Source organism: Mastigoproctus giganteus, chromosome 10, assembly GCF_048544385.1.
Source record: "Mastigoproctus giganteus isolate SK-2022 chromosome 10, ASM4854438v1, whole genome shotgun sequence".
In the NCBI taxonomy this organism is placed as follows: domain Eukaryota; kingdom Metazoa; phylum Arthropoda; class Arachnida; order Uropygi; family Thelyphonidae; genus Mastigoproctus; species Mastigoproctus giganteus.
In genome coordinates, this window is record NC_143584.1 from 231,737,627 (window position 1) to 231,762,839 (window position 25,213).

Consider the following 25,213-nt stretch of genomic DNA (forward strand, 5'->3'; position numbering starts at 1 on the left):
GTGCTGACGTGCAGTGAGGAAACCCTGCTGCAATAATGTGGTCTCTCTGTCAGCCGATCTTTGTCGAATGGGTGGATCTCGAAAATCACTCGCGCCGTGAATTTTTGAAAGGGTTAACCAATTGGGTAAATCGGTTAACCCTCTCGGAGTTGCATTGACGACAACGCTGCGTCCCCAAAAACTACTCCAATTTAGAGTTCACACCCTGGAGACAAATAATCACGTCCAGAAACATAATGACCCTCGCTCAGCTTTTAAGGAGAGGGACGCCTGGATGCACCGAAAGCCCGAGAGTGGATAATAATACCCGGCGAAAAACCAAGACGAGTTGCAGATAAGGAACCACAACTGAAAGCGGCATTGACGCAGTTGGATAGCCTCGGAAGATTCTTTCCAGCAAACACCATCCAGCTACTCCAACAACAACCTCAATATCAATCCTCAAAAGCTCTGCAATTGCAAATCCTGCAGAAAGGAAGTTCTCAGAAACTCTTTCTTGCAAATACAGATGTAAGGATACAGTTTCAGCACCTTGTTCGGCCAGGCACGAGCGACTGGGCTTTAGGAAACCCGACCTCATCAAAAAATAGGTACCTACCTACTCCACTCTAACAGAATAAGACGACTGCTGTCAAATTTTTATTTTACTGTATCGCGGTCATTCCTGTTCTCACGTGGTTTCAAATGCTGTACGTTGTTTGGCTGTAAATATTTGTGTTTTTGTAAATATGGAGAAACTCCCCCTTGTGTGTGTGTGTTTAAGCAAAAGGTATGCTTCAATTGTCACGGTGTTATGTTCTTACCAGTTTACAGTAGTAAAAGCCTTTGCGAGTAATTAATAACTCAAATATTCTCAAATATTTCAGATAATTATAAATCAGATATCGTGTATTGTATAATTGTATGACATTTTGTAACGTAGTTGTATATGTATGATCACCCCCTAGCCAGTGGCTGCAACCGGGTGTTCTCCTAAGAGAAATTAAGTGATGATAATAATAAAAATAAGTTCCTAATTCCGTGTTCTTTTGTCCGCAGGGTATTCGGAACTGCCATCATGATATCCGCACTGCTGAACATGTTGCTACCGGGCTCGGCAAAAGTGTCACCTGTCCTCGTGATATTCGTCAGGATAGTGCAAGGCCTCGTGGAGGTAAGGCTCGTCGCCCATTCATTTTCTTATTTAGTTACGAAACAGCCCCACCCCAGAATAAGAACTGGGCAGAGCAGCTTTATCGGGGTGTCCGCAGGGCCGTCCCATTCGTGTGAGGCGCGAAGTGTTATTGGAGCCACCCGCAAAGAGAATACCCGCAGATTGTTGTTTTAAAACGATTCGTAATGATTGGTGGCTGAGAAAAATGTTCCAGTGGCTCTGAATATTCAAATATTAAAAATATTAAAAACATTGCAGTGGCTCTCTAACACTTTCAACAACAAAAAGGAAACGCATTTTGCACGATGTTTATCGCACCCTGCATTAATAATTTTGCTTTAACGAAGAAAATGAATCCACCAAAATGTATTTTAGCACTTATTTCGTTATATTTGGTAACAATTCAAAATTGCAATGAAGTAAGAAAATTGTAATTTTGTTTTGTTCAATAGAATGTTGCGCCCTTAATGAGCACATTTTTCTGATTACTGAACCACTTTACAACACAGTTAAAGACAGCTCGCTCTCTCTCTCTCTCTCTCTCACTCTCTCTCTCTCTCTCTCTCTCTACTCAAGCTGACTTTCACAATTTCCCACTTCGATTCATCCGCAAAACACGAAAAATTTTCCATCTCTGCGTTCATGGTCACACCACTCCTTTATTGATGACACCACTTTTTCTCCACAAACGTTACTTTATTGTACGATGAGAAAACTGAACACTCCTTCCACGGGCCCCACGAGTTTATCTGTAAAAGCTGAACGTGTTTTGGGCCGGGGACTCTCGAGCACCCGCTGCTTTACGAATAATAACGGGTTGAACTAGCGTAGATCATCTCCATAGCGAGAGTTGCCACGGAGATGATCCATCCGCGTGCAAACTGATGAAACGCGTGCAGTTCGCTCAGCTGGAAATTCATTTTGCCACGGCCCGAAGTGTTTCGGACCTCGTTTTACGATTTCAAATATCGGCTCGTTAGGCTTTGCGGGAATCTCATCCACCTCTCGCTCCGCGTGTGTGGCGTAAGGGAAAGGGGGTCGCCGAGAAGAAGTCCCGCGGGTGTCTTACGCGGGGCATTGTCGCCCGCAGTGACCGTCAGGGAGGCGCTCACGTGGACCGATTCTGTGGCTGCAAATCCCTCGCAGGCGTCGGATTCGGGCGCTGGCACTTCCGATCAGGATCACGGCGCTGAAATCTCGGAGCGTGACTCGGTCACTCGAGACCGTTGCCATGGAAATGGTCCGAGTGTTAACACGGTCGAAGAATGGCGGATTTGCCCGCCCCTCTGCACTCTTCTCGACGTTAAAACGTGCTGGGAGGGATCCGTTCGTGCCGTTCGCTCAATTCTGATGGAAATTAGATCCGGGGCATCGAGAGTAGCGCCATCTGACGGAAGAAAGCTATTTTTTCTTCCCACTTTATCCACGATCGGCTCACGCTCCGAGTTTTATTTTATTTTATTTTATTTTATTAATAGCAAGATACACAACAGGTAACCATGAAGAGGGTATCTGAGATCAGATCAATAAACATAATAACAATAATATGAAATCCAACAGGACGATAAACATTGATATAGATTTAAAAATAAGAATCATATGTACAAAAGAGGATTGCATTAAGTTAACCCCTGGCATGGTGCAGTGAAGGGTATTGTATGGTCGTGGTACCTGCGTGTACCGGTGAAGTGTACAATAAAGATCTTATTTAAGTTACCGCTAAAACAAGTAATAATTAATAGAATAGAAAAATAATCTTAAAAACAATAAACTACAATAATTAGATGATCACTTTGCAGTTCACCTCGAATATTTCAGCGCCACTTTCCCGTTTGCAGCGACAATTCAGGATTCGTCTCGACGTTCTCCGTTGATCTCGAATTGGAAGCCACCCGAGGAATCATCGTACGTTCAACAACTCGTGTCTTAACTTTGTCTGTGGGTTATCACCGCTCGCAAACCGCGAGGCAATCTGTCCGTGTCTATTTTTTCCCCCTCGAATTGAACTTTTCCGTTTGAGACGAAGTCTCGTTGCACGAAGGCTGCTATTCTTCCATTTATTTATGTTTTCTACAATCTTTGTATCTGCGTGTATTTTTTCACTGCCCCGTTGTACGCTTCAACTGGGCGCATGCCTGTTGTGTATATTTCATGTATAATAAATAAATTTCCTCAACAACCCCTCCCTCCCACAGGGACTTTCATTTTTTTTTTTTTTTTTTTTATGAGAACCCCAAGCACGAAGGTATCAAAACCTATAGTACCGTGCATGGGTTGAAGGAGAAGTATGGAGGGAGGGGGATGCCGGAAACTTTGCTCTAGAGACTAAACATGGGTTTCGCCACTTCAAGCCATTGTTGCCAATCGTTGAGACAAGGTGCACCCAAGAGAGCTGTTTACGCTGCCTGAGCATTGCATTCTTTGCCTCGCGATATTGCCGTCTTAAGAAATTAACTTCGGCTTCTGGCCAAGTCCTTCGTGCTCGCTAAAATTTTTTTCTCTTGGTATTTACTTCTCGCCTAAGAGCTTGGAGCTTAGCAGACCACCATGGGACGGCTTTTGGGACAGCGATTTTCCTTCTGATTGATAGCTCGCTTATGTGCTCTATTTCTTATTGATTTTTCATGATAAGGGATTACAAGGAAAGCAATCAACATTCAGAAGAAGAAGAAGAAGATATAGAGAAGGCACATTGATATATACAACTCCCTTCGCGGCTACAAGCCAGGGGTTTACATAAAAGAAATTACACAACATAATGACTTCCAAAGTTAAAAATGGCAAAAAACAAAAAAAAACACCACTCTATGACTCACTCCAGAAAGGTTTGAACACTGGAGTGATGGATACACGGCAGTGATGGACAGGTCCTCGGGAGCAGGTTGTAATGTTCCGTGACGAGGTCATTGTCCAAGGAGTGTATGTCCTGGGGCATTTGCACCGGTACGGACCGATCAGATAATTTTAACAGGTTTGGAATGGGATGGAGGACTGGACTGGCCCTAAGGCTTGGGACCGGGATCCTCCATCAGCAGTTAGCCCAGAAATCTGGCTTCGAAATAATGCCAACCATCATTTTGATCGAAAGACGAGTCTTCTCACGTTCGTGAATGATGGCAAGAAGACGTCTGATGTTGAGAGCTGCCGCCACCCGGGTGGTCCTTGGTGCAGGGGAAAGCGGAAATTTCCATATGGCCCACTTCAATAGCCAGAATTTCCCCGCGAAAATCCGTCTAAGATGGGTCGTAACAGTTGAAGTCCAGACTTCGGCACCATAGAGTACGACCGGATAGACACATGTCTTAATATATCTGCGCCCAACAGCCTGGTCATGGACGTGTATAAGTTGTTGTTTAATCATCCACCGGATGATTTAATAGATTTAATATTCTTTTAGTAGTCTTAATCTGATAAAAATAAACTACAATAAAGATAATGGCGGGAATGATATCCTCACCATGCTTCTGGCAGATTTGTGAGTGACACAAATCCATCTGCCTTAAGAGTCACCAAATGCCTGAGGATGAAAGCAAACAGACTGAAAATGGCTGATAGGTTCATACAAGCCAGGGCGTTGGATTCAATTGAAATTGACCTCTAAAGGCTAATAGAAGATCCGAAGTACAGAAAAAAAAAACCGCGATGTGGTTCACTGAGGCTATTGTCGCCTACTGCGTGTTTTTTGATCAACTACTCAATGGTGTGCCAATGTGAACAAGTGTCTGCAGTGTTTTGTCTGCGCGGTAGCGCGGTGGTATCGTCGCTGTCCTCCCCACCTCGGGTGGGAAAGGCCTGGGTTCGAATCCTGTCGATGACGCGAATTTTTATGGGCTTTTTTCACTCTGTGGCTGAGTTAGTCGGTCTGAGACGTAGATAGCAAGGTTCCTTTTCCCCAGAAACTGGATTTTTTTTCGTCTGGCAAACACAGGCAAATCGACCAGCGAACATCGCAATTCACAGACAAAATAAATGTGGGTAGATGTAATCATTTAAGGGTGACCCCAATATCATGTTTTTTTTTGTCTGTTTTCAGTTATGTCAATCCCCTGGCATTCAGTTTGGTGGAGAAATAAATAAGATTTATTGTACCAGAAGATGCACCGCCAAAGCATTGTGGACATGTGTTTTTGGAAAGGGCGACACCTGGAACATTCGTTCAACTCCGCCTTGTATCTGTGTGAAGAACAGTATCACTACAGATGGGCCAGATATGTGTGTGACGTCAGTTTGTGTGTATTATGTGTGTGTTCTGTTGTTCTGTTCTGGCCGCTTGGCTACCCAGAAGCATCAGTCACCTGGACAGATGATTCTGGGTACTCTTCCACACCACGGGAAGGTGGGCCAGTCCCAGTAAACACGTAACGTCTCAAAAGAGACTCTGATCCACCTGCTGTTGCCAGCAGGTGGGCCAGGATCCTCTGGGGGCCGATTCCAGAGGGACTTCAGCAAAAAAAAAAAAAAAAAACACATTCATCCGTGGTGCAGATTTTGAAAGGGCAAAAAAAATAATAATAAAAAAATAATAAATAAATAAATAAATAAAATAATAATAATAAAATAAAATAAATAATAAATAAAAAAATAATAATAAAATAAAATAAAATAAAGAGAAAAATATATATATTAAAAAGAAAGAAAGAAAGAAAAAAGAAAAGAGGGAAAAGAAAAAGAAGGGGAGAGAAAAAAAAAAAGAGATGAGAAAAGGAAAAATTATAAATTAAAAATAAAATAGAGTAATAGGTTATGTTGCCACCCCCATTAGTTGCAATTCCTTCTGGCAAAGACAGCAGCTGCAAAAGCGTGGAGTGCAGACAAGTGATGTGGGGTCAGAACAAGTTGGTCAACTTGATTTATGCTGAAGGATGGGACTTCATTTCGCAGCTCATTCCTAATGTCTTCATAGCAGGCACATTCGTGGAGAAGATGTTGCCAGTTTTCTTTTGCTCCACAGAAACAGAGGTCAGTGTTTAACAGACCTAGAGCGCCCATCGCAGATCTGTGGTGGAGTCGATTCATTTCCCAATTAGGGTTGGACGGAGATTAAACGGAGAAATGCCCTCGGTGGTGGACGCTCCGGAGAACCAAATCGGGTGGGAAACCGATGCCGCAGTAAACCGCCCAACTCACGTGGCTGAAAATCTATCCCGCCATGTGGGTCGCAGTGAAGACGGAATCTGCTCGTGACGCGATAAAAACCTCGTGACCGAAGAAACGCGGTCCATAAATTGGCGGTTAATCGCAAAACGAGTCTCGTAAAACCGATCCGACTCCGTTATGGACGTTCCGCTGCGATGGGGTGTGGCAAAGTGGAAGAAGAGAACGAATCGGAACGAAAGGGGTCGATTGGGTGACGCTGATTTTCGACCGCAGGATCACCTCCTCGGCCCCAATGACCTTTTCGTAACACCGCAAACTGTTCCGCTTAAGTCGAAAAGTTTCAGTTTTGATGGAACGCTTATTTTCAGCGACGTTTTTTCGCTTTTATTATCGATGCCGACAGCAGTTCGTACTGATAAAGCGGGCTCCTGAGTATCGTTGATTGACCTCTGCTGACGGACTGCGCAGTTCAGGTGTGTGTGTGTGTTCTGGACGGCTAATTCGGACAAAATTACGTTGAAGTGTTTTCCCTCGAATTCCTTCACCAGAAAAGCGATGACAAAAAATCTGCACACACACACAGACGGATCCGCGTGGGATCCGTCTGTGTGTGTGTGTGTGTGCAGATTTTTTTGCCGGATCCCTCTGTTGTTTCGTAGATTGTTCTTGCTGAAAAGAGGGAACGTTGTGGGTGGGTGTAGGTGATCGAAGTCGTTAACAGATGGATGGGGTGCAAAGAAAATAAAACTTTCTGATCCTGGAGAGAGAGAGAAGAGGGCATCGAGCGGCAGGTGGCAGAATCCTGCGAGAACGTATTGGGATTGACGCTAAACAGGGGCTTCGTACTTCCTCGGGGTCCGCTTCCGCTTTCACCGTGTCCCCTGTCAATTTCCGCTGTGCAATTTCCGCAGAAGAAGAAAAAGAAGAAAAAGAAGAAAAAGAAGAAGCGATTGTTTCTGCACGGGTTGAGACGGACAGCGACGAGACAAAAGACGGATGACATCACGCAGATTCGGACGGAAATCATTCGAAGGGAAACTTCGGTGGGGATTTCTTTAAAGGTGAACAACACGCGCGGTCCATGCTGACGTGGGAATATGCAAAGTGAGGGGACGCCAGAAGGCATCTCAATGGGTCACCAACGACGAGGAGCCCTCTCGGCCGAAAGACCTCGGGACGCGACAGAGAAAAAAGAAAGGAGTTCGAACTAGAAGCGAAGCGTGGCACGTTTGGTTTTGTTCGTGTTTTTTTTTTTTTTGAAAGATGTGTGGCAGCGGTCCTTTTTTGTGTGGGGACAGTTTCACTCGTTTTCCTCGAAACCGATCGAAGCTCCCTTCGAAGGTCGCCTCGGAGTCCTTCGATGACATTTTTCTGTCCGATGGCGGCCGCATCCGCTTATCCGACTCTGTCTCTCCACTAACCAAGTTCGCGAGGCGTACATTACCCACTCGTGCACATCACGCGCTGAACACCCTTCCCGGGATGTCGCTGGTACGAGTACAATCGCCGGGGATTAACGCGACGATTTCTTGCCCATCTGTCGCCGTGGTTTCGGGGATTACTGCGGATTTCGGCCGTGACGTGGCGCTTTTCTCGGTTAGCGGTTGCCCGGACAACGTGATCCCGACGGTCGCGAGGAGAGCGCCGTTGGTGTTCCCCCACGTGGTCTGCGGGATTAAGCGGACTGCGTTGCGTTTTCCATTCAGCCTCGATTGACTGCCAATTGCCACGCGCTCTTCGTACGTACGAATGCGTGCTCCGAGAAGGCGAAAAGCTCGTGGTATTAGCGACTCGCTGTTCGCGCAGTGGAGTGGTTCGCTTCGGAATGACCTACAGAGCGGTGAAGCGGCGGCGCCCGAAACATTGGAGGGAAACTTCATTAACCGAGCCGGGAAAGGTCCTTCAGTCAGACCGCCCCCCGACGACGAATTATACGTTGGAGAGGCCTGCGCGGACTGCGTCTGACACCGTCTTTGTTCTTGGGTTTCGCATAACGAGATTCTCGCCGGCCCACAACTGTCGGGGTTCAAGAAAGAATCCGAGGTGACGGAGAGGGGAGGGCGATAGTTTTGATGCGAAGCGAACGACTCACTTCTCGAAACTTGCGCAATTCATCGGGACGATTCGGGGGAGCTTCATTTCTCCGCCTCATTCGGGTTTGCGACGATAAACGGAGGTCAGAATTTTTTCTTTAAACCCGCCCCCCCTCCCTCTGACCAACTGTGTGCAGCGTGAAAGCGTTCCCGCGTTCTGTTTCTTGCGTTTAGTGGCCGACGTATCGCGTGCAGAAGCGCGAGGATACACGAGTACACGCGTGTCAGTGACTGTCCGTAGTTCAAGCCCGCGTGACTCAAACACGGCAACGTCGTCGTATGTTCTGTGTGGGGAACTCCACCGATCCTAACTCCCAGCACCCTTTCTGTTCGTGGGTGTTGCGTCATCTTCTACGTATCCATCCACGATCGCAACGAAGGTGAAATCTCTACTCAAACAGCCCTACGTAGGGGGTTACATTGACCACGAGCTTCTCTCGAACCCCGAACCTGACAAAGAATCGAATTCGTTTCGACATCAAAATTATCGAAAATAAAATTAAAAATTAAAGAAATGTCCAAATCAGGGAATGCCGTTGCAGACGCCTTTGAATTTCTGTCCGTTCATCGGTGTAAAACAAACCCCGCGCTCTCCTCCTTCCCCTGTACAATCTGCTCGCACAACGACTGCCCAGCGCTGCAGAGAACCTTCTTTGGCAGGGGCACTCGCAGTGTTACAGTGGATGCAGTCATCGCCCATCCACGTCGGCTGCAAAATGACATCGAAACGGGGTCAGTGACGCCAAGAATTCCTTCATCGGACATTTTTTACAAACTCCTTTTGGTCATTCGGTTCCAGGCGAAGATTCCGTGGGTTTTTTCTTCTTGACAAACAGACAAATCCACCGAGAACACCGGCTATTTTACAGATCCGATATACTGACGCCTCATAGCCTCAGTTACTTTCGCGTTTAAGCTACGGACTAACGCGTGTCTCGCGGGGAACTTCAAACGTATTCGAGGACTGCGCAGAGACAGGAACTGACAGAGGCCGGAGGGACACTCGCAAAGGCTGTTCGGTAAAAACAATTTTTATTTTTTCGGCGTAACTATTTTTTCGAGTAGGTTGCTATCTACCGGATCAGTTGGGAGTTAAAGATGTCCTCATTAATCCCCGCGTTTGTATGTGATGACGTCTCTGAAGCTACTTCTCTCCGAGATTTACTTCGTGGCGCCGGACTTGACGTCACGAATATCTCTTTTATTTCCAGCTTATCCATCAACAACAGTACGCTTATCGTTCGAAAAGATCCACTGACCTGGCAATTGTTGACTTCTGCTCCAGGATCACGGACTGTCTTGAAAAGGACCACTATGCAATAGCACTGTTTCTAGACCTATCAAAAGCTTTTGACGGCATAAATCATAAACTCCTACTCAACAAGCTCAACGATCTTGGCTTGAGAGGAAAAATTAACCTTCTCCTTGAAGACTGACTACCTTCCTGATAGGCCATTTGTCGTTAAAACAAACCAGTCTTTTTCAGACATTTCTTATTTCACGAGGGGAGCACCTCAAAGCTCACTTCTCGGACCTATCCTATTTGTTCTTTACATTAATGAATTTTTCTCTCATCTTCCATCTTCCCACCTAGTAGCGTATGCCGATGACATTTCCATTTTAATCACTGATAAAGACCCTCACCAACTTCAATGCAAGAAATCTGCCCTGCTCTCTGAAATGCATAGTTGGCTTCAAACGAATCAGCTGATACTAAACCCAGAAAAATCCAAATAGGACGAAAAATAAACAATTAAATATTGATTTCGAAATAGAAGAAGGAGCTCAAGAACAGGGACAAATAATAATGATAATGACTTTTCTCAACCAAAGACGTTAAAAACAACCCATTAAGAGACAACGGGGGGGGGAGACAAAGACCAATAGATTGACAGTAGCCACTGACAGAGGTGAAAGAGATTCTTGCAGTGCTCCTATTGGAATGAGCAGAAGCCTGGAAAACAAGATGCATGGTATTTCAGAGACTGCTGGGAGCCATTGCGGTACAAGTAAACACATGGGTTGTGTTAGGTTAGATAAGAATAGAAACAGGTGCAGGTATACTTGCGTGTACACCAATGCTAGGAGTTTAGTAAATAAATTTGATGAATTTGAGGTATTGCTCAAAACATCAAAGGCAGATATTGTTGGGATATCAGAGACGTGGTGTCACACAGATATAAGGAATGCAGAACTGCAATTTGGGGAGTACAACGTCTACAGAAAGGATAGACAGGATTGGAAGGGGGGAGGGGTTATGCTATTAGTTAAGAAACACATAAAAACCAAGGAAGTGAAGCCAGTCGACATTGCTGGACAGTGCAGTGTTGAGTCAGTTTGGTGTGACATAAGCATTGGGAGATCAAAATTGAGAGTAGGAGTGTGCTATAGGCCTAATGACTGTGATGAATATAATAAGGAACTGTACAGAGAAATAGAGTGGGCCAGTAAATCAGAGAGTCTTATAATGGGGGATTTTAATTTCCCAGATATTGACTGGAATTTGGGGGCTGGTCACTCACACACTAGCAAGGCTTTTGTGGATTTATTGGATGATTGTTTTATACATCAACATGTTCGGGAGGCAACTATAGGGAAGAATTCTCTTGATTGGATTATTAGCAGTGATTCTTCATGCATTAAGAATCTGCAGATAAATGAACCACTAGGTGGCAGTGATCACAGTGTGCTGAAGTGGGATTTACTCAAAGAGGTAACTACCATTAGGGGTAAAGGGAAGGGTTATTGCTTCCGTAAAGGCGACTACGATGGACTGAGACAGTATCTAAATTCTATACAGTGGGACCAACTGATGATGTTACCAACAGCAAACTCAAAATGGGAAGCATTCAAAGAACTTATCTTGGAAGCTACTAGGCTTTACATACCAACTAAGAAATATTGTTCAAGGTTTAGGCCAAAATGGATGTCAGATGAAATAATGAGGCATATGGCAGAGAAGAAAAATGCATGGGATACTTACAAATTAACACGTGACACAGAAGCCTATGATAGATACAAGTTGATATGCAACCAAGTTACAAAGGAGGTTAGGCAGGCGAAGGCAGATTACGAGAAATCCTTGGCAAGGGATGCAAAGAAAAACAGCAAAGATTTCTTTACTTATGTAAACTCTAGAAGGAAGGGGATGAATCAGATTGGTCCACTTGATATTGATGGGTCAACTGTTGATGATCCTGCTCAGGTAGCTAACAAACTGAATGAATATTTTGCATCGACATTCACACATGAGGAGTTATTCAGCGAGAGGAATGCCACAGGTGTATTCAACTCTAGCAGTAAGCTACAGAATCTTGAAATAACTGGGCGTAAAGTGGAGGAGAAACTGTTGAAGATAAACACAAGAAAGGCACCCGTGGTGGAGGGGATCTATCAAGGTATATTAAAGGAGGAAACCAAGGAAGTAAGCAAACCCTTAGCCATAATTATGAGAGCTTCCTTGGACTCAGGGGAGGTACCCATAGACTGGAAATGTGCAAATGTGACCCCAATTCACAAAGGAGGATCAAAGGCTGACACAAGTATTTATAGACCTGTGAGTTTAACTTCTGTTCCAGGAAAATTAATGGAGGCACTGGTTAAAGAAGCACTGCAGGATCATTTAGGCAAGACTTCAGTTATAGCTCGGACACAGCATGGTTTTGTTAAGGGGAAGTCTTGCCTGACCAATTTGATTGGATACTATGATGCAGTCACAAAAGAACTGGATGCAGGGAATAGCTTTGATATTATATACTTGGATCTTAGAAAGGCTTTTGATACTGTTGCACATGGAAGACTGCTACACAAATTGGAGCAGTGTGACATTGGAGGAAAATTGCTGCAATGGAGAAAGAGGTGGTTGAGGGGGAGAAGACAGAGAGTGGTAATCAATGGACACTGCTCATCGTGGACTAATGTTATTAGTGGAGTCCCTCAGGGCTCAGTGTTGGGTCCATTATTGTTTTCTGTATTTATAAATGATATTGATGATGGTATATCAAGCTTAATGTCGAAGTTTGCAGACGATACAAAGGTAGGCAGGGTTGTCAAGGACAATACTGACAATATGCTGCTGCAACAGGATCTGGAAAGGTTGAGCAGATGAGCTAAGAGGTGGCAAATGAAGTTTAACATTGACAAATGTAATGTACTACGTATCAAATTCTGTGGTACTACACTGATAGGTAGAGCATGAAAGGGACCTGGGGGTGGTTGTGCAGGCAGATATGAAGTTCTCTGAGCAGTGCAGACGGGCTACATGGGTAGCTCATGGAGTATTGTCAATGATATACAGGAATTGTTCCAGCAGGGATAAGGAGGTGATTATTCCCTTGTATAAGGCAATGGTCAGGCCACACCTAGAGTACTGTATACAGGTCTGGAGGCCTCATTTCAAGAAAGATGTAGAGCTGCTGGAACGAGTACAGAGAAGGGCAACAAGATTAGTGAATGGAACAAAGGGGTGCTCTTACGAAGAAAGGCTTACGTTTTGCAAATTACAGTGTCTGGAGACTAGGCACCAGCGAGGTGATCTGATAGAGGTGTACAAAGCCCTGAATGGTTTAAGCATTCTCAGTGCTGATGGGATTCTTCCTCTCGCTCAGAAAAATCACCTGAGAGGGCATAAATTCAAATTGAGGAAAGACAGATGTAGGATAGACGTGCGGAAATTTGTCTTTAGCCAGCGGGTGGTTGGTTGGCGGAACCGACTTGCATCACTTGTTGTTGAAGTTGATAGCCTAAACAAATTTAAGGCTCAACTGGACAGGTATTTCGAACGAACAGAGGGGTGAAGTGGAAGTGGTTTTTTTTTTTTTTTTGGCTGATGCTGCATAAGCTTGCTTTCCTGCATCATATGCCTCTACTAATGCTAATGCTAATGCAAATGCTAATGCTAAGAGGAGATACCAGCTTTCCTCATCTTGGATTCACTATCAGACCAGCCTCTGAGTAAACTCTGGCCATTCCTTGTGCAGAAGTGCATTGAGACTGCTGCAAGTTCGCCTAAATCAATAAGGCTACTTTAGTCGAGTGATCCTCAAATTCAAAAATATTAAGGTTTTCTCCTTAGAGAACAAAGTGACATACTCAGAGCCGAGAAGACAAATGATCAAAACAGAGACAAAGCGTACGTATGCCACAGACACTGAACAGTGGTCAGTGGGGATCAGTAGCTACCCTTTTTCGGGCCCGGAGTTAGAGAATTTGTTTGGGCCCCTACTTCCAGCAAGAAGTGTTGAACAACATTCAGATTACAAAACAACAGCTGATCGTAGCCATCAATTCTCTACCTCCCTCGTCTACCACCGGTGATGATGGAGTTCCCCAATTCATGCTCAAATGCCTAAGTCCGTACATTATTCAGCCACTTTTAATTATCTTCAACCAGTTACTCTCGAACAAAATTTTCCCACAGCAGTGGAAAAACTATCTCATCAAACCTTTAGCCAAAGTTCAGTCGCCATCAAAACCTAAACACTTCCGACCCATCTCCAACTCCTCCAGCCTGCTGAAGCTCCTGGAGAAGGCCTTACTCCCCATCCTCACTAAGCAGATCTTGCCCAGTAATCCAGTCCAAATTCACTACTCCCTTCCAAACAGATCAACGATCACCAATCTGCTAGCCACCACGAATACTATCTTGTCAGCATTGGAGAATAGGCAGGAACTAGCTGTGACTTACTTAGACATTGAGGCTGCATTTGGTGCCGTACAAGTAAACCAACTTCTCACTCTCCTGGAATGCCACTTCCAGATCACAGGGAACACATTATGCTTTCTCTCCTCTCTTCTGAATAACAGAGTTATAAAGCTTCATACAGGAGATCGCACCCTTACTAGATCCGTCACCGCAGGAGTCCCACAAGGAGGGGTCCTTTCGGGCCTTCTGTTTTCATCCATTATCTTCCCACTGGTTGCACATTCTCGATGTCTACTGAGCTATGCGGACGATATCAAGATACTCACTCCCATCATTCCCGGTCAAGGCCTAGATATGGTAAAAGTGGAAATTATCAACACTCTCACCACAGTCACATCTTACCTCTGCCAGTTTGGGCTCAAGCTCAATCCTGCTAAGTCCGAATTCATGGTGTATTCATTGAAGCAAACTCCTTATTCTCTCCAGCCTTCGGTCGGCAACACCCTCATCCCAATTGTGTCCAGCCATCGTGATCTGGGCGTTGTATTCGACCCAAAACTTCGATTCAACGCCCACATGGATATGCTCCTCACACCTGCTTGAAGACTCCGGTGGATAGCAAAACAGCATCTCCTTCATATCACAGATAAAAAGATAACCGTGAGGTACATAAGAACAGTTATCTTTCCACCTTTACTCTATGCTGCTGAAATTTGGGCGTCAGCGGCACCGTCAATAAAGAAACCACTGTTTGCCACAGAATTCTGGCTCCTAAAGTGGGCCAACAGGAAGCACAACCTTCCAGCTCTGATTCGTACCACACAGCTTGCCAACTCTCTCGGAATTCCACGGCTTCCCACCTTAATCGCTGACCAACGCCTCCTAGCAACAGTCAAGATGATAACAGGCATAATGGCAACACCTTCATTCTGGGATACCTGTGGCTGGAGGATCCCCCCTGCTGCCCTTAGGGCCAATCCCGAGCTCTACTCGCATTCAGCACGACTCCATCTCTCGGACAGGTTCCTTCAGCAAGCAAACCCAGGCACTGGACGCCGACCTGAACAAATTCGCTGCTGACCGGACTTACCGGAAAAAAATTATGAGTAGTAGGACTAATCAGCAATGACTGATGTATACCTTGCACCAGTTCCTGTCTGATTGAGCTGGTGCTCTTATCTCGATGTTAAGCCAGCTCAAGCAGATTTAACTCTCGTAAGGAGTTCTCTCCTTTGTATTATAATATGTTTTCTTTGTAAAATTACCTTTTTGTAAATAATTGTTCAATTTTCCCAAGTTTGGGAAACTGTAAGCCCCTGGCTTTATGGCCGTGAAGGGTAATAAAAGATTATCTCTCTCTCTCTTTACTTAATTAATGAAAATTGCAAAAACAGGAGACTGCCAAAGACGCCGGGCCCCTAAAGAACCCGGGCCCGGAGGCAATTGCCTTGTCTGCCTATATGGTAGCTACGCTACTGATGGGGATTCAAATTGATGTATCAGTCCCTCCGAATTAATCTATTGATAACTGGGCACGTTCATTGCTCTCTTTTTCGAAAAAGTCTTCTTCGCAACAAACAAGTGAACAACCAGTAATACCCCAATTACCATACCAACCGATGTTTCCTCAACAATAAAACCAAAAGTGACACAAATCATGAAATCGCTCTCCACTGGAATAGACATCGATGAACATCATGATTCGGATCAGATGATGGCATTTTAGAATTTCATGCCACTGATGAGATGGATGTGACCCGCCCCTTCTTTCCTACAAAAGACAACAAAAATAGATCGATACAAGGAAACTACAACTAAAACACTGCCAGAACCGAAAACAACCCATAAAACCATATAATGGAAAAAATCCTTCAATGGAATTGCAGAGGTTTTCGGAATACAAAAGACGATTTGTAGGATCTTATCGATCGGTATGAACCAGCTGGCATAGCCATAGAGGAAACTCTTTTAAATTCACGAGCGTGTCCTACCGTCAAAAATTATACCATCTTCAGATGAGATAGGAATATGGACACTCCAGCTCATGGAGGGATGGCGATTATTGTCAGAAACAACATTCCATTCAAACATGTTTCTCTTCAGACTCTTTTGAAGTAGTGGCAGTGCGCATTATAATTGGTATCACTCTTAAAATAACTCTATATATCTACTTTGTAATTTCCCTTTTTCCTCAGATGACTTAGAAAATCTAATAGATCGGCTACCATCTCCGTTCTGCTTACTCCGGGACTTCAGTGCTTATAATTCGCCATGGGAATCTCCAAAAATTGACAAAAGAGGTAAAATAATTGAATCCTTGTTAAACACTGGTAAATCCACCTATATCCATTTTTCTACAGGATCCATGATTGCCGTAGATCTTTTCAATCTGTTCTCCCTCCATATATGCCGGTACGGTGTGGAAAGTTCTTGATAACCCGGTAATTAGTGATCATCTACCGATTTTTTGGAAGATTCAAATACAAGTAAACTTCTTCCCATTGCAGCGATCCACTTGGAAATTCCGTAGGGCAAGCTAGCATGAATATACCTTCCTGATCTAGTTTGATGATGAGATAGTACAGTCCCAGCCCTTAAATATTTCACACATCATACAATCAATGAGATATTACAAGATGCAAATTCAGCAATACCTAAATCTTTGCCTAGGGAAACCCAACCTCAGAAGTTAGTGGTGGAATCAGGAATGCACGCATGCCAAACAGACAAGAAATAGAGCTTGGAATTTGTTTCGCAAATTCTTACAACTGCTAATTTTGTTAACTTTAAAATACTTAAGGCTAGGTTCCGACAAATAAGAAGAAAAGCAAAGAAAGATGCGTGGACAAGTTTCGCTTCCACCGTTAACAGACGCATCTGGAAGAAAATCCAAGCACTTAATGGTAAATATGTACAGTCTCCAGCCTCGATCCTAAACTGTAAAATACAGGAGTTGTCAGCTCCAACAGAAATAGCGAATGCATTAGCCGAATCATTTGTTACGATATCAGCAGTGTCCACATCCAGCCAAACCCTTCAAAAATTAAGGCATCTGCAGAACAACATAAAGTAAACTTTTTTTTTTTACTGTGGTAACTCACCCTCACAATCAGCCATTCACTTTAGCTGAACTTTTAGAGTCCCTCAATGAACCATCTAGTACTGCTGCTGCTGCTGCTGGTCCGGATGAAGGTTGCTATATAATGTTAAGAACACCAAATAACAAAGCAATAAATTCCCTGTTGAAATTCTACAACCGAATATTTTTAGAAAATAGTTATCTGCACGCCTGGCGTCACTCAACTGTAGTAGCTTTTCCGAAACCATGGAAGGATCACAGAAAATGGTTCACAGGCGGCTAATGTGGTTACTTTAAACAAACAAAAACAGAAACCAGTATGGAATACCCGCTCAACTTTAGATGTGATGATGAAAGCAGAAGCAAACATCCGCAATGCTTTCGTAAGGAGACAACATCTGGTTGTGGTTAATTTCGAGATTGAGAAAGCCTTCGATACCACTTGGCGAAATGGTGTTCTTCAGGACATTCGTTCTTTTGGTTTGACGGGGCAGTTACCCCAAAATATACAAAACTTCCTACACCACGGAACGTTTCGTGTCGGGTATATGAACAATTTATCGAAATCATTTGAGCAAGAGGTGGGTGTACCACAGGGTTCTGTCCTCAGTGCGACATTATTTACAATGAGAATTACAAATATGGCACGAGACATACCAAAAACAGTTGAATCGATGTTTGCTGACGACCGCATTATTTCTTATCAGTCACGAACTATGAATGCCGTTGAAAGGCAACTGCAACTGTCCATAACAAAATTAAAATCGTTGGAGGGCGCAACAGAATGGCTATTTTTTTAGTAGAAAATAAATCCACTGCAATTCATTTCTATAAAAAATGAAAATTACATCCGGGTCCTGAAATATATTTAAAAAATAACCCGATTCCTCTTACGAACAATTTTCGTTTATTGGGTTCACGTCTAGACAATAAACTTAGTTTTTCTACTCATATAGCTTACCTTCGAACGGAATGACTAAATAAATTGAACATCTTAAGGGCTGTCTCCACTAACTCCTGGAGTGCTGATAGGTACTCCCTCCCACATCTTTATAAAACCTTTATCCGGTCCCGCTTAGATTACGGATCACCTGTCTATGACTCCAGAAGGAAAAGTACCTCGTTACGTCAGAATACTGTTCAGCAGAGCCATGGGAGCCTTCAGAACATTTTCGGCCCATACCTGTATATTGAACCAAATGAATCCCCGCTGCATCTCAGACGAAAATCCTTACTATAGCCCTGCTGAAAAAATTAAAAGTATCCCATCTCATCCCAGCTAGGAGTACCTGTTTGATAATCAATATGTAAATCTATACCGTAATAAACCTAATGAAAACTGCCCGGAGGGTCTTCGATTGGAAGAGATCATGAGCAGTTGAAACATTAACTTTCAGCATATCCTCGAAGATTTTGCTTCTCCTGAACTTCCCTGGATTCAATTCTCACCTAGTTGTGATAATTTCTTTCTGAGACGGGGAAAAGGCTCCCTGCCAAACAAACAACTTACAGCAGCTACATGAAGCCCACACCTTAGAAAACTCAGGGAAAGTACATATTTATACTGATGGCACCAAAAAAAAGATGAAGCTGTAGGTACTGTAGCAATTTCTTCTACCTTCTCAATAGCTGTGTCTCTTCCTACTGAATGCAGCATCTATACCGCAGAATCGTATGCAGTCCTAGATAATATAAGAGCCAGCATTTCAAGAAAAGCTCTGATATACACAGACTCCTTAAGTGCAGACACCGCCATTCATTCTACTACTTCTCCCATCATCCCACTCAGAAACAGATCCGGTCTCAATTACCGTGGTCATGACGGTATCCCAGGTAATTGATGTGCGGTCGGGCTGCAAACATCCTGGAGTGGATCATTCTGCCAACTGAAAGTGCCATACAGTGATTATAAATCCATTATTAATACAGCATGGAGGAATCAATGGTCTGAATTGTGGCAGACCCAAATCAATAAAAAAGTAATCCAGATTAAAAAAGAACTTCAGCTGTAGCGAGAAGAAATCATTTTGGCAAGACTCCAAATTGGTCATTCTTATACAACTCATCTGTTCTTCCTTATGGGAGAAAATCCTCCTCAATATTCCTTCTGTCAGACCCAACTAACAATCAAACTGACCGGTGTGGCGGATGCAGGTATAAAGCTAGAGAACACGATGGGTTGTCCCTATACAGCTGGGGTGCTGAAGCCAGATGCAAAACGACAAGTGTTCAATTGATCAGTCCACCACAAGTTATGATGACGAGTCCGCTGGGGAGCTTGTGGTGAGGAGCACTTGACACCTATAAGCTGATTTGGTAGCAAATAGGTGGAGGTCAGTATCGCGTTCTTAGATTCTGACAAGCATATGATTTAGCATTTTTTTTTTTATTTATTAAAGCGGTGACCATTTTAGCGATGAATACTAATTTTCTATCTTCATCCAGTTTTGGTAGCCTCCTGAGCCCCGCCCTCGTGGGTAGTACAGCTGGTAGGATCCTCGTCCTCCCCACACTGGGTGGAAAAGACCCGAGTTTGAATCCTGTCGATCAAGGGAGGAAATTTTATGGTCTTTTGCACAAAGTGGCTGAGTAAATTGGTCTCAGGCGAGGGTGGCATGGTTTTTTTCTCTCGGAAATTCTGGTTTTTCATCCAGCAAACAGAAAATGGACCTCACAACACACGCAATTTACAGACAATATATACGAAGCAACATGGCCTTAGTCGCCGAGGGCCCTAAAACCTAACAACAAACTTCTTAACCCCAATGTGCTATTGCTGTTCTCCGTTGTAGAAGGGAAAAATGAAATTTGTGGGTGGCCCATTTTACGAACCAGCGTTCCTCAGCGTTAATGTGTACACGTTAGTTGGAGGAGTTTTTTCGATATGATAGTATAGTGTGTTTAGGGTCTAACGGCACCAGGGGTTTCCCCCATCTCCGCGTAGTATACATTGTGGTGTGATGCAGAACACTGTAGAGGCCAGAGGTTTAAGTGTATGGATATTGTGGTGTGTAATGTTTTGTACCGTTGTTCATCTGGGCTTTTAGCCGTTGGGTCTCAAATGAGACCCACCGTTGCCCACACTATAACTCGTGGAGGCAGACCAGGTACACCAGTATTTTAGAAATTTACTATTTACTCTGGCAGGTCCTGCCACCTAATTTCCTGAGATTTCAGTGGCTAGGACTTAAAAAAAAAAAGTGGAGGGGGAGGGGGAAAAGCTAGAAATTGGGTCAGGCCGAAAGAGATATAAGTTATACGGGTTATAGTTCATTTTTTTTTTTTTTTTAATTTTTGCGTGGGGCTTGTGTAGTTTTGGCAAGGGTCAAACGCTAGTCGCAAGATAGCTAGAGAGGGAAGGCAGACTGATGACTGTGGGTTGAAACACAGAAATATGGGGTCAATAGTGAAGATAACCCCAAAGGTCGGCGGGGCAGGCCCATGCCTCACCAGGTGAAAATAGGGGATTTTTTTTTTTTTTTTTTTTGTATGTATTTGTCTTGGGCGGCACCTGGAACGTTAGTTCATCTCCACCTGGTTAACTTATACAACTATACAAAGATTAAATACTGTACAAAAGAAAACCTCAACAGATTGAGGTACACACAGATAATTTCAAAGTAAACAATGAAGGTAATCTTATGCATATTAACATAAAAAAAAAAAAACAAGTTCAAAGAAAATAATTAAGGATAACAGTACCATTCAACCGACAAAACTTTGCACAAGCCCAGAAGCAGGCACAAACCTTAAAAACAGTTCAGGTTAAATCCAGTAAGTCCTGCAGTCATTAGTAGCAAAGTCACAGTCAGTTAACAGCCATCCGAGCAAAGGAGCACAGGAATTTTCATCGCCAAATTGAGTTGTAGTTGTAGGACACTTGTAGAGTTTCAAAAAAAAAAAAAAAAACACAACACACACACAGAGCACAAGTCCAGAGTTGTAGATCTTGTTGAGAAAATGGACGTCATTGCAGTGAAGGTGAAGAGTCTTGAGCTGAATTTGAAACATTCGCAGATGAGGTCATTGCAGAAAGGATTGCGAGCCTTTTATTGAAGGTTGCCTTAGTAAAATCCTGAAGAGCGCGGTAACTCCTGGCATTTGACACAAAATTAGGTTCCAATCCTGATGAAAAGTTGGGAATTGCATTCTGCAGAATTACTCGAAATTCATTGTATGAGGGACCAGAGTACAACACGTGCTGCCAATCTTCCACACCGCCACAATGGCAGAGTTCCGTAGGAGACAAGCGAAATTTAAACAATTTCTTATTTAATGATCCGTGTCCTGATATCAAATAGGAGGTAAACAAGTCAAGGCTAAACCAGACTGTAGATTTTTTATCCGTAAGCGAGTCAACTTCAGGAAAAAACTTACGCGTTATACTGCCCAGTGTTGTGTCATCCCTCCTACCCTGCCACAAGTTGATCAACTCTTGCCAAATTCTTTGTCGTTCGGCTTTAACATCGACTTGAGTGTTAATAGAAATACCAAGGATCTGAGTGGGAATGTGACGTTTCAGGCGATAACATAAGCCTCTGAAAATTACGTAGAGATCGAGTGGTAACGTCCCGGCTAAAACCTGTAAAGCAGGTGTTGAAACTGTTCGACAAATCTTCAAAATACAAAGTAACGTTGTACGCTGTATTGACATCAATTTTGATTGCAATTGTACAGTCCGCACCCTATGGAACCAAGCGCCAGCAGCATAGGCAACCATGGGGAGAAACACAGAGTTATAGTAGATTCTTAAACATCTTGTAGAAAGACCCACCCCACTCAGTTCTAGAAACTCTGACAAGAGCGCCGGTGAAATTTCTGATCTTAATTCGCAGATTGGATAAATGAGGGAGAAAGTTTAACTTGCTGTCAATAGTTATTCCCAAAAGTTTAATTTCCGTTATTAGAGGTATTTGTCTGTTGTTTATTTTAACTCTTGGTGGTCGACGAACGTCCAATTTAGAGCCAAGGATCATAATTTTTGTCTTGGTAGAACTAATTTTTACTTATTTTCAACTGTCCATTGTTGAAGATCAGATAGAACTTTCTCAGCGGATATTTCAATAGAAGACCTTGAATTTCCACCAACAAGGACTGTGAAATCATCCGCATATGCCATGATCTTCACGTTGTCAAAAGTTCGGGTAATCCCCCCTTGCAGGACAAAGTTCCAGAAAAGTGGTCCCAAAATGGAGCCTTGAGGACACCCTCGAAAGACCTGACGCAAAATTTGTCTGTACTTAGATCTGGCGGTGATAAATCTGTTAGAGAAATAGCTCTTAATTAGAAGATAAAGTTGCAGGGAACATTCGGCATAACGTAAACGTTCGAGGGCACTTTCCCACCAAAGGGAATCAAAAGCACCCTCGAAGTCAATAAAGATAGCAAGAGTATACTTGAAACTGGAGTGTTCAACAGAAGAAATGAAGTCTACAAGGGCGTCTTTGCAGGACCTTCCAGGAGTGAATCCGTATTGATTAGGCGCAATTAATCCCCGTTCCAATAACAAGTTGTTTAATCGCAGGGCAATTAAACGTTCTAATGTCTTACCAAGGTTGGCCAATAAAGCTATAGGCCGATAAGACCTCGGTTCCTGGGGGGGGGGGCTTGTCAGGTTTCCTAATCAGCTTGATAAGGGCTGTCTTCCACAGATCTGGGAAAGTCCCAGCATCTAAACATTTATTGAAAAGTTGTAGAAGTATACTGGGGTTAATCTTGGCGAGCCGTACTATAAAGGTACTCTCCAGCATGTCCATCTCTGGGCATTTCTTAACTTTAACTTGTTTGACCGCTGTGTCCAGCTCTGAAGATAGGGGATGGCAGGGGGGAGGGTACAGAGTAACCATCCCCTGCCAAGGGTAGGGAAAGAAAGCGAACCGAGTGAGGGTACCCGGTTCAGGTCGCCTAATGATGTTTCGGCAGCAAAGTGCATAATGCCTTTGTCGGGTCTTCGTGTGCCATTCCTGGGACATGTTGTCCCGTCCGTGTGAGTGGTCAAGTCCAGATAATGACCAGTTTAAGCCAGTGGTCAGATCCAGGTTAAGTTAATGATTAATTTTTCATCTTTTCGATATGATAATGAAATCGTAACATGACATCCACGACAATGCCTAAGTCAGTGTGCATGGACACATTAAGTATTTATTGAGATCCTTGGAGATCGCTGAGAATTGCGCTGATGTTAGCGTTGATATCTGTGACCTTGTCTCCAGGACTGATTCTGCTTAGTACCATAGGTCATCGGCATAGAACATGAACATTCGCAATGAACGGTACGATGATGGCTGTGAATAAAATTCCAGACGGTACCCAATCCCTTGTGATACCCCTGCGGTAATGGTTCTTGAGATCACGAGATCGTTAACCTGGAAGATTATGGATGTGTTGCGAAGAGGGATCCTGATGAACCAGAGACTACCCCATAGATTTCAAATTATTGTTCCAAGAGGGTGAAGAGTGGCGGGATGTGAATGGTATCGAAGGTTGCTTGGAGGTCAAGGGAGGGTGATGGCAGATGCAGCTTGAAGGATGGTAGATGTAGTGGCAGCTAGGTTGTAATGTAGATCTATCAGAGACTACATAATATATCTGTGGAGGCAGGTGCAGTAGAATTTTGAGAGTTGGGATGGGAAGCAAGACTTTCTCCAAAAGCTTTAAGAGACTTGAAGTACAAGCTGTTGGTCGGTATTGGCTGATGATGCTACCGTTGAGATTTCGGATGGGTTTTATTAAGTAGCGATTCCACAGAGGGAGAAAGTGGTTCTGAGAGAGGATTTTATTAAATGCTGCGTCGAGGTATCGAAAAAATAAGGGCTAAGCCACTTTACCATAAATTAAGAAGAAGAATCTTTATTGCAACGCTTAGAATGATAATTTACATAATAGTAGTTGCAACAGCCCGTCACGGCACAGTGGCCAGGGGTTGACAATGTACTAATCTTATCGTCCCTCCATTATAGCAGTCAGGTATAGAACATTAACTGCAGTAATTAGCTGCTGCTTGGTTACCGTCACCGTCGCAAGCGGGCCCGTCAGATGAATGCTCTCATGAAGTTGTAGCTGTTTGGGGTCTTCTAGCTGGCTGGTGAATCTAGCTATGTAGTCCATCCACTGGTCAAGATCAATCCTTAGCAGTGCAGTTGGTGAGCAGAAGGTATACTTCTGCTCACCAACTTTAAAGCAAGATCACCCAAATAATGAAAGCTGTGTAATTTGTGGAATTGTTCCGGACGTAGCTATAAAATGTACTTCCTGTCTCAAGACATACGGAAGCGAATGTCTCGCGTTGGACCTAAAGAGGCTCGGAAAGCAGCGACGGAAAGTTTGGCAGTGTCCCCCCTGTAAGGGAGAAAATTATATGCATTCACTCGGAACAACTGGTGAAACTTTTAACGACGTTAACCAAATTTCGGATTCACCTGAGCACAGGACCCAACCCGAACCTGAGGTAGACACGGAAAAATTGACATCGCCAGATGCACATGTGGAATTGACACCCGACTCATTACAGGAAGAACAAAATGACCATTCAGATCTCATCATGCAAAAATCTAGTAGCTCCCAACAGGATAACACCCTATCAACAGAGATCTCCGCAATAATTAATCAAACATCACTCGAACACAGTCCACTCCTGGTCTCGCTCCTCACAAATATTGAGACAACTCTATGTATAAAGCTGTCGCCAATTCATAATATCCTCGCAGACCTACTGCTGGAAAACAAACGACTACGAGAACACAATGAATGCATACACAAAACATTGGAGGTCTTGCGGAAAAATTTTGAGGACCTGAAGCAATCGGTTTGTGATCTTGCTGTTCAAACTAACCATCATGAGCAGCAGCCTCCGGACGAACACTTTCACGCGAAACCGAGAGCTCCTACCCAAACCACCCCATCTTTATTACCACATGACCCCTCTCCAGCCCCCATTCTTACAACGTGTGAGTCTGAAGTTGTGTGCCCTGAACGTAGCACTAGACCAGTATATATTGAAATCACAGCAGATGCCAACGGATACTCAGGAAATACTGCCTCACAGAAGACCCAAAGAATTCATCAGGAGCAGAATCTGCCAAATCGCACCTATTCGCGATCACAAAACTCACATATGGGGTTCGCTCGCTGAAAACCGGATAATGCTT

The 25,213-nt window shown here is 43.8% G+C and overlaps 1 protein-coding gene across 1 annotated transcript in view; it reads left to right on the forward strand.

The window, feature by feature from the left end:
• LOC150080024 (vesicular glutamate transporter 1-like) overlaps positions 1 to 25,213 on the forward strand; it is a 547,583-nt gene that overhangs the window by 399,499 nt on the left and 122,871 nt on the right. The window contains exon 5 of the mRNA XM_090383743.1: positions 1,039 to 1,153. Coding sequence (XP_090239869.1) covers positions 1,039 to 1,153 — 115 coding nt within the window. The remainder of the gene's footprint in view (positions 1 to 1,038; positions 1,154 to 25,213) is intronic.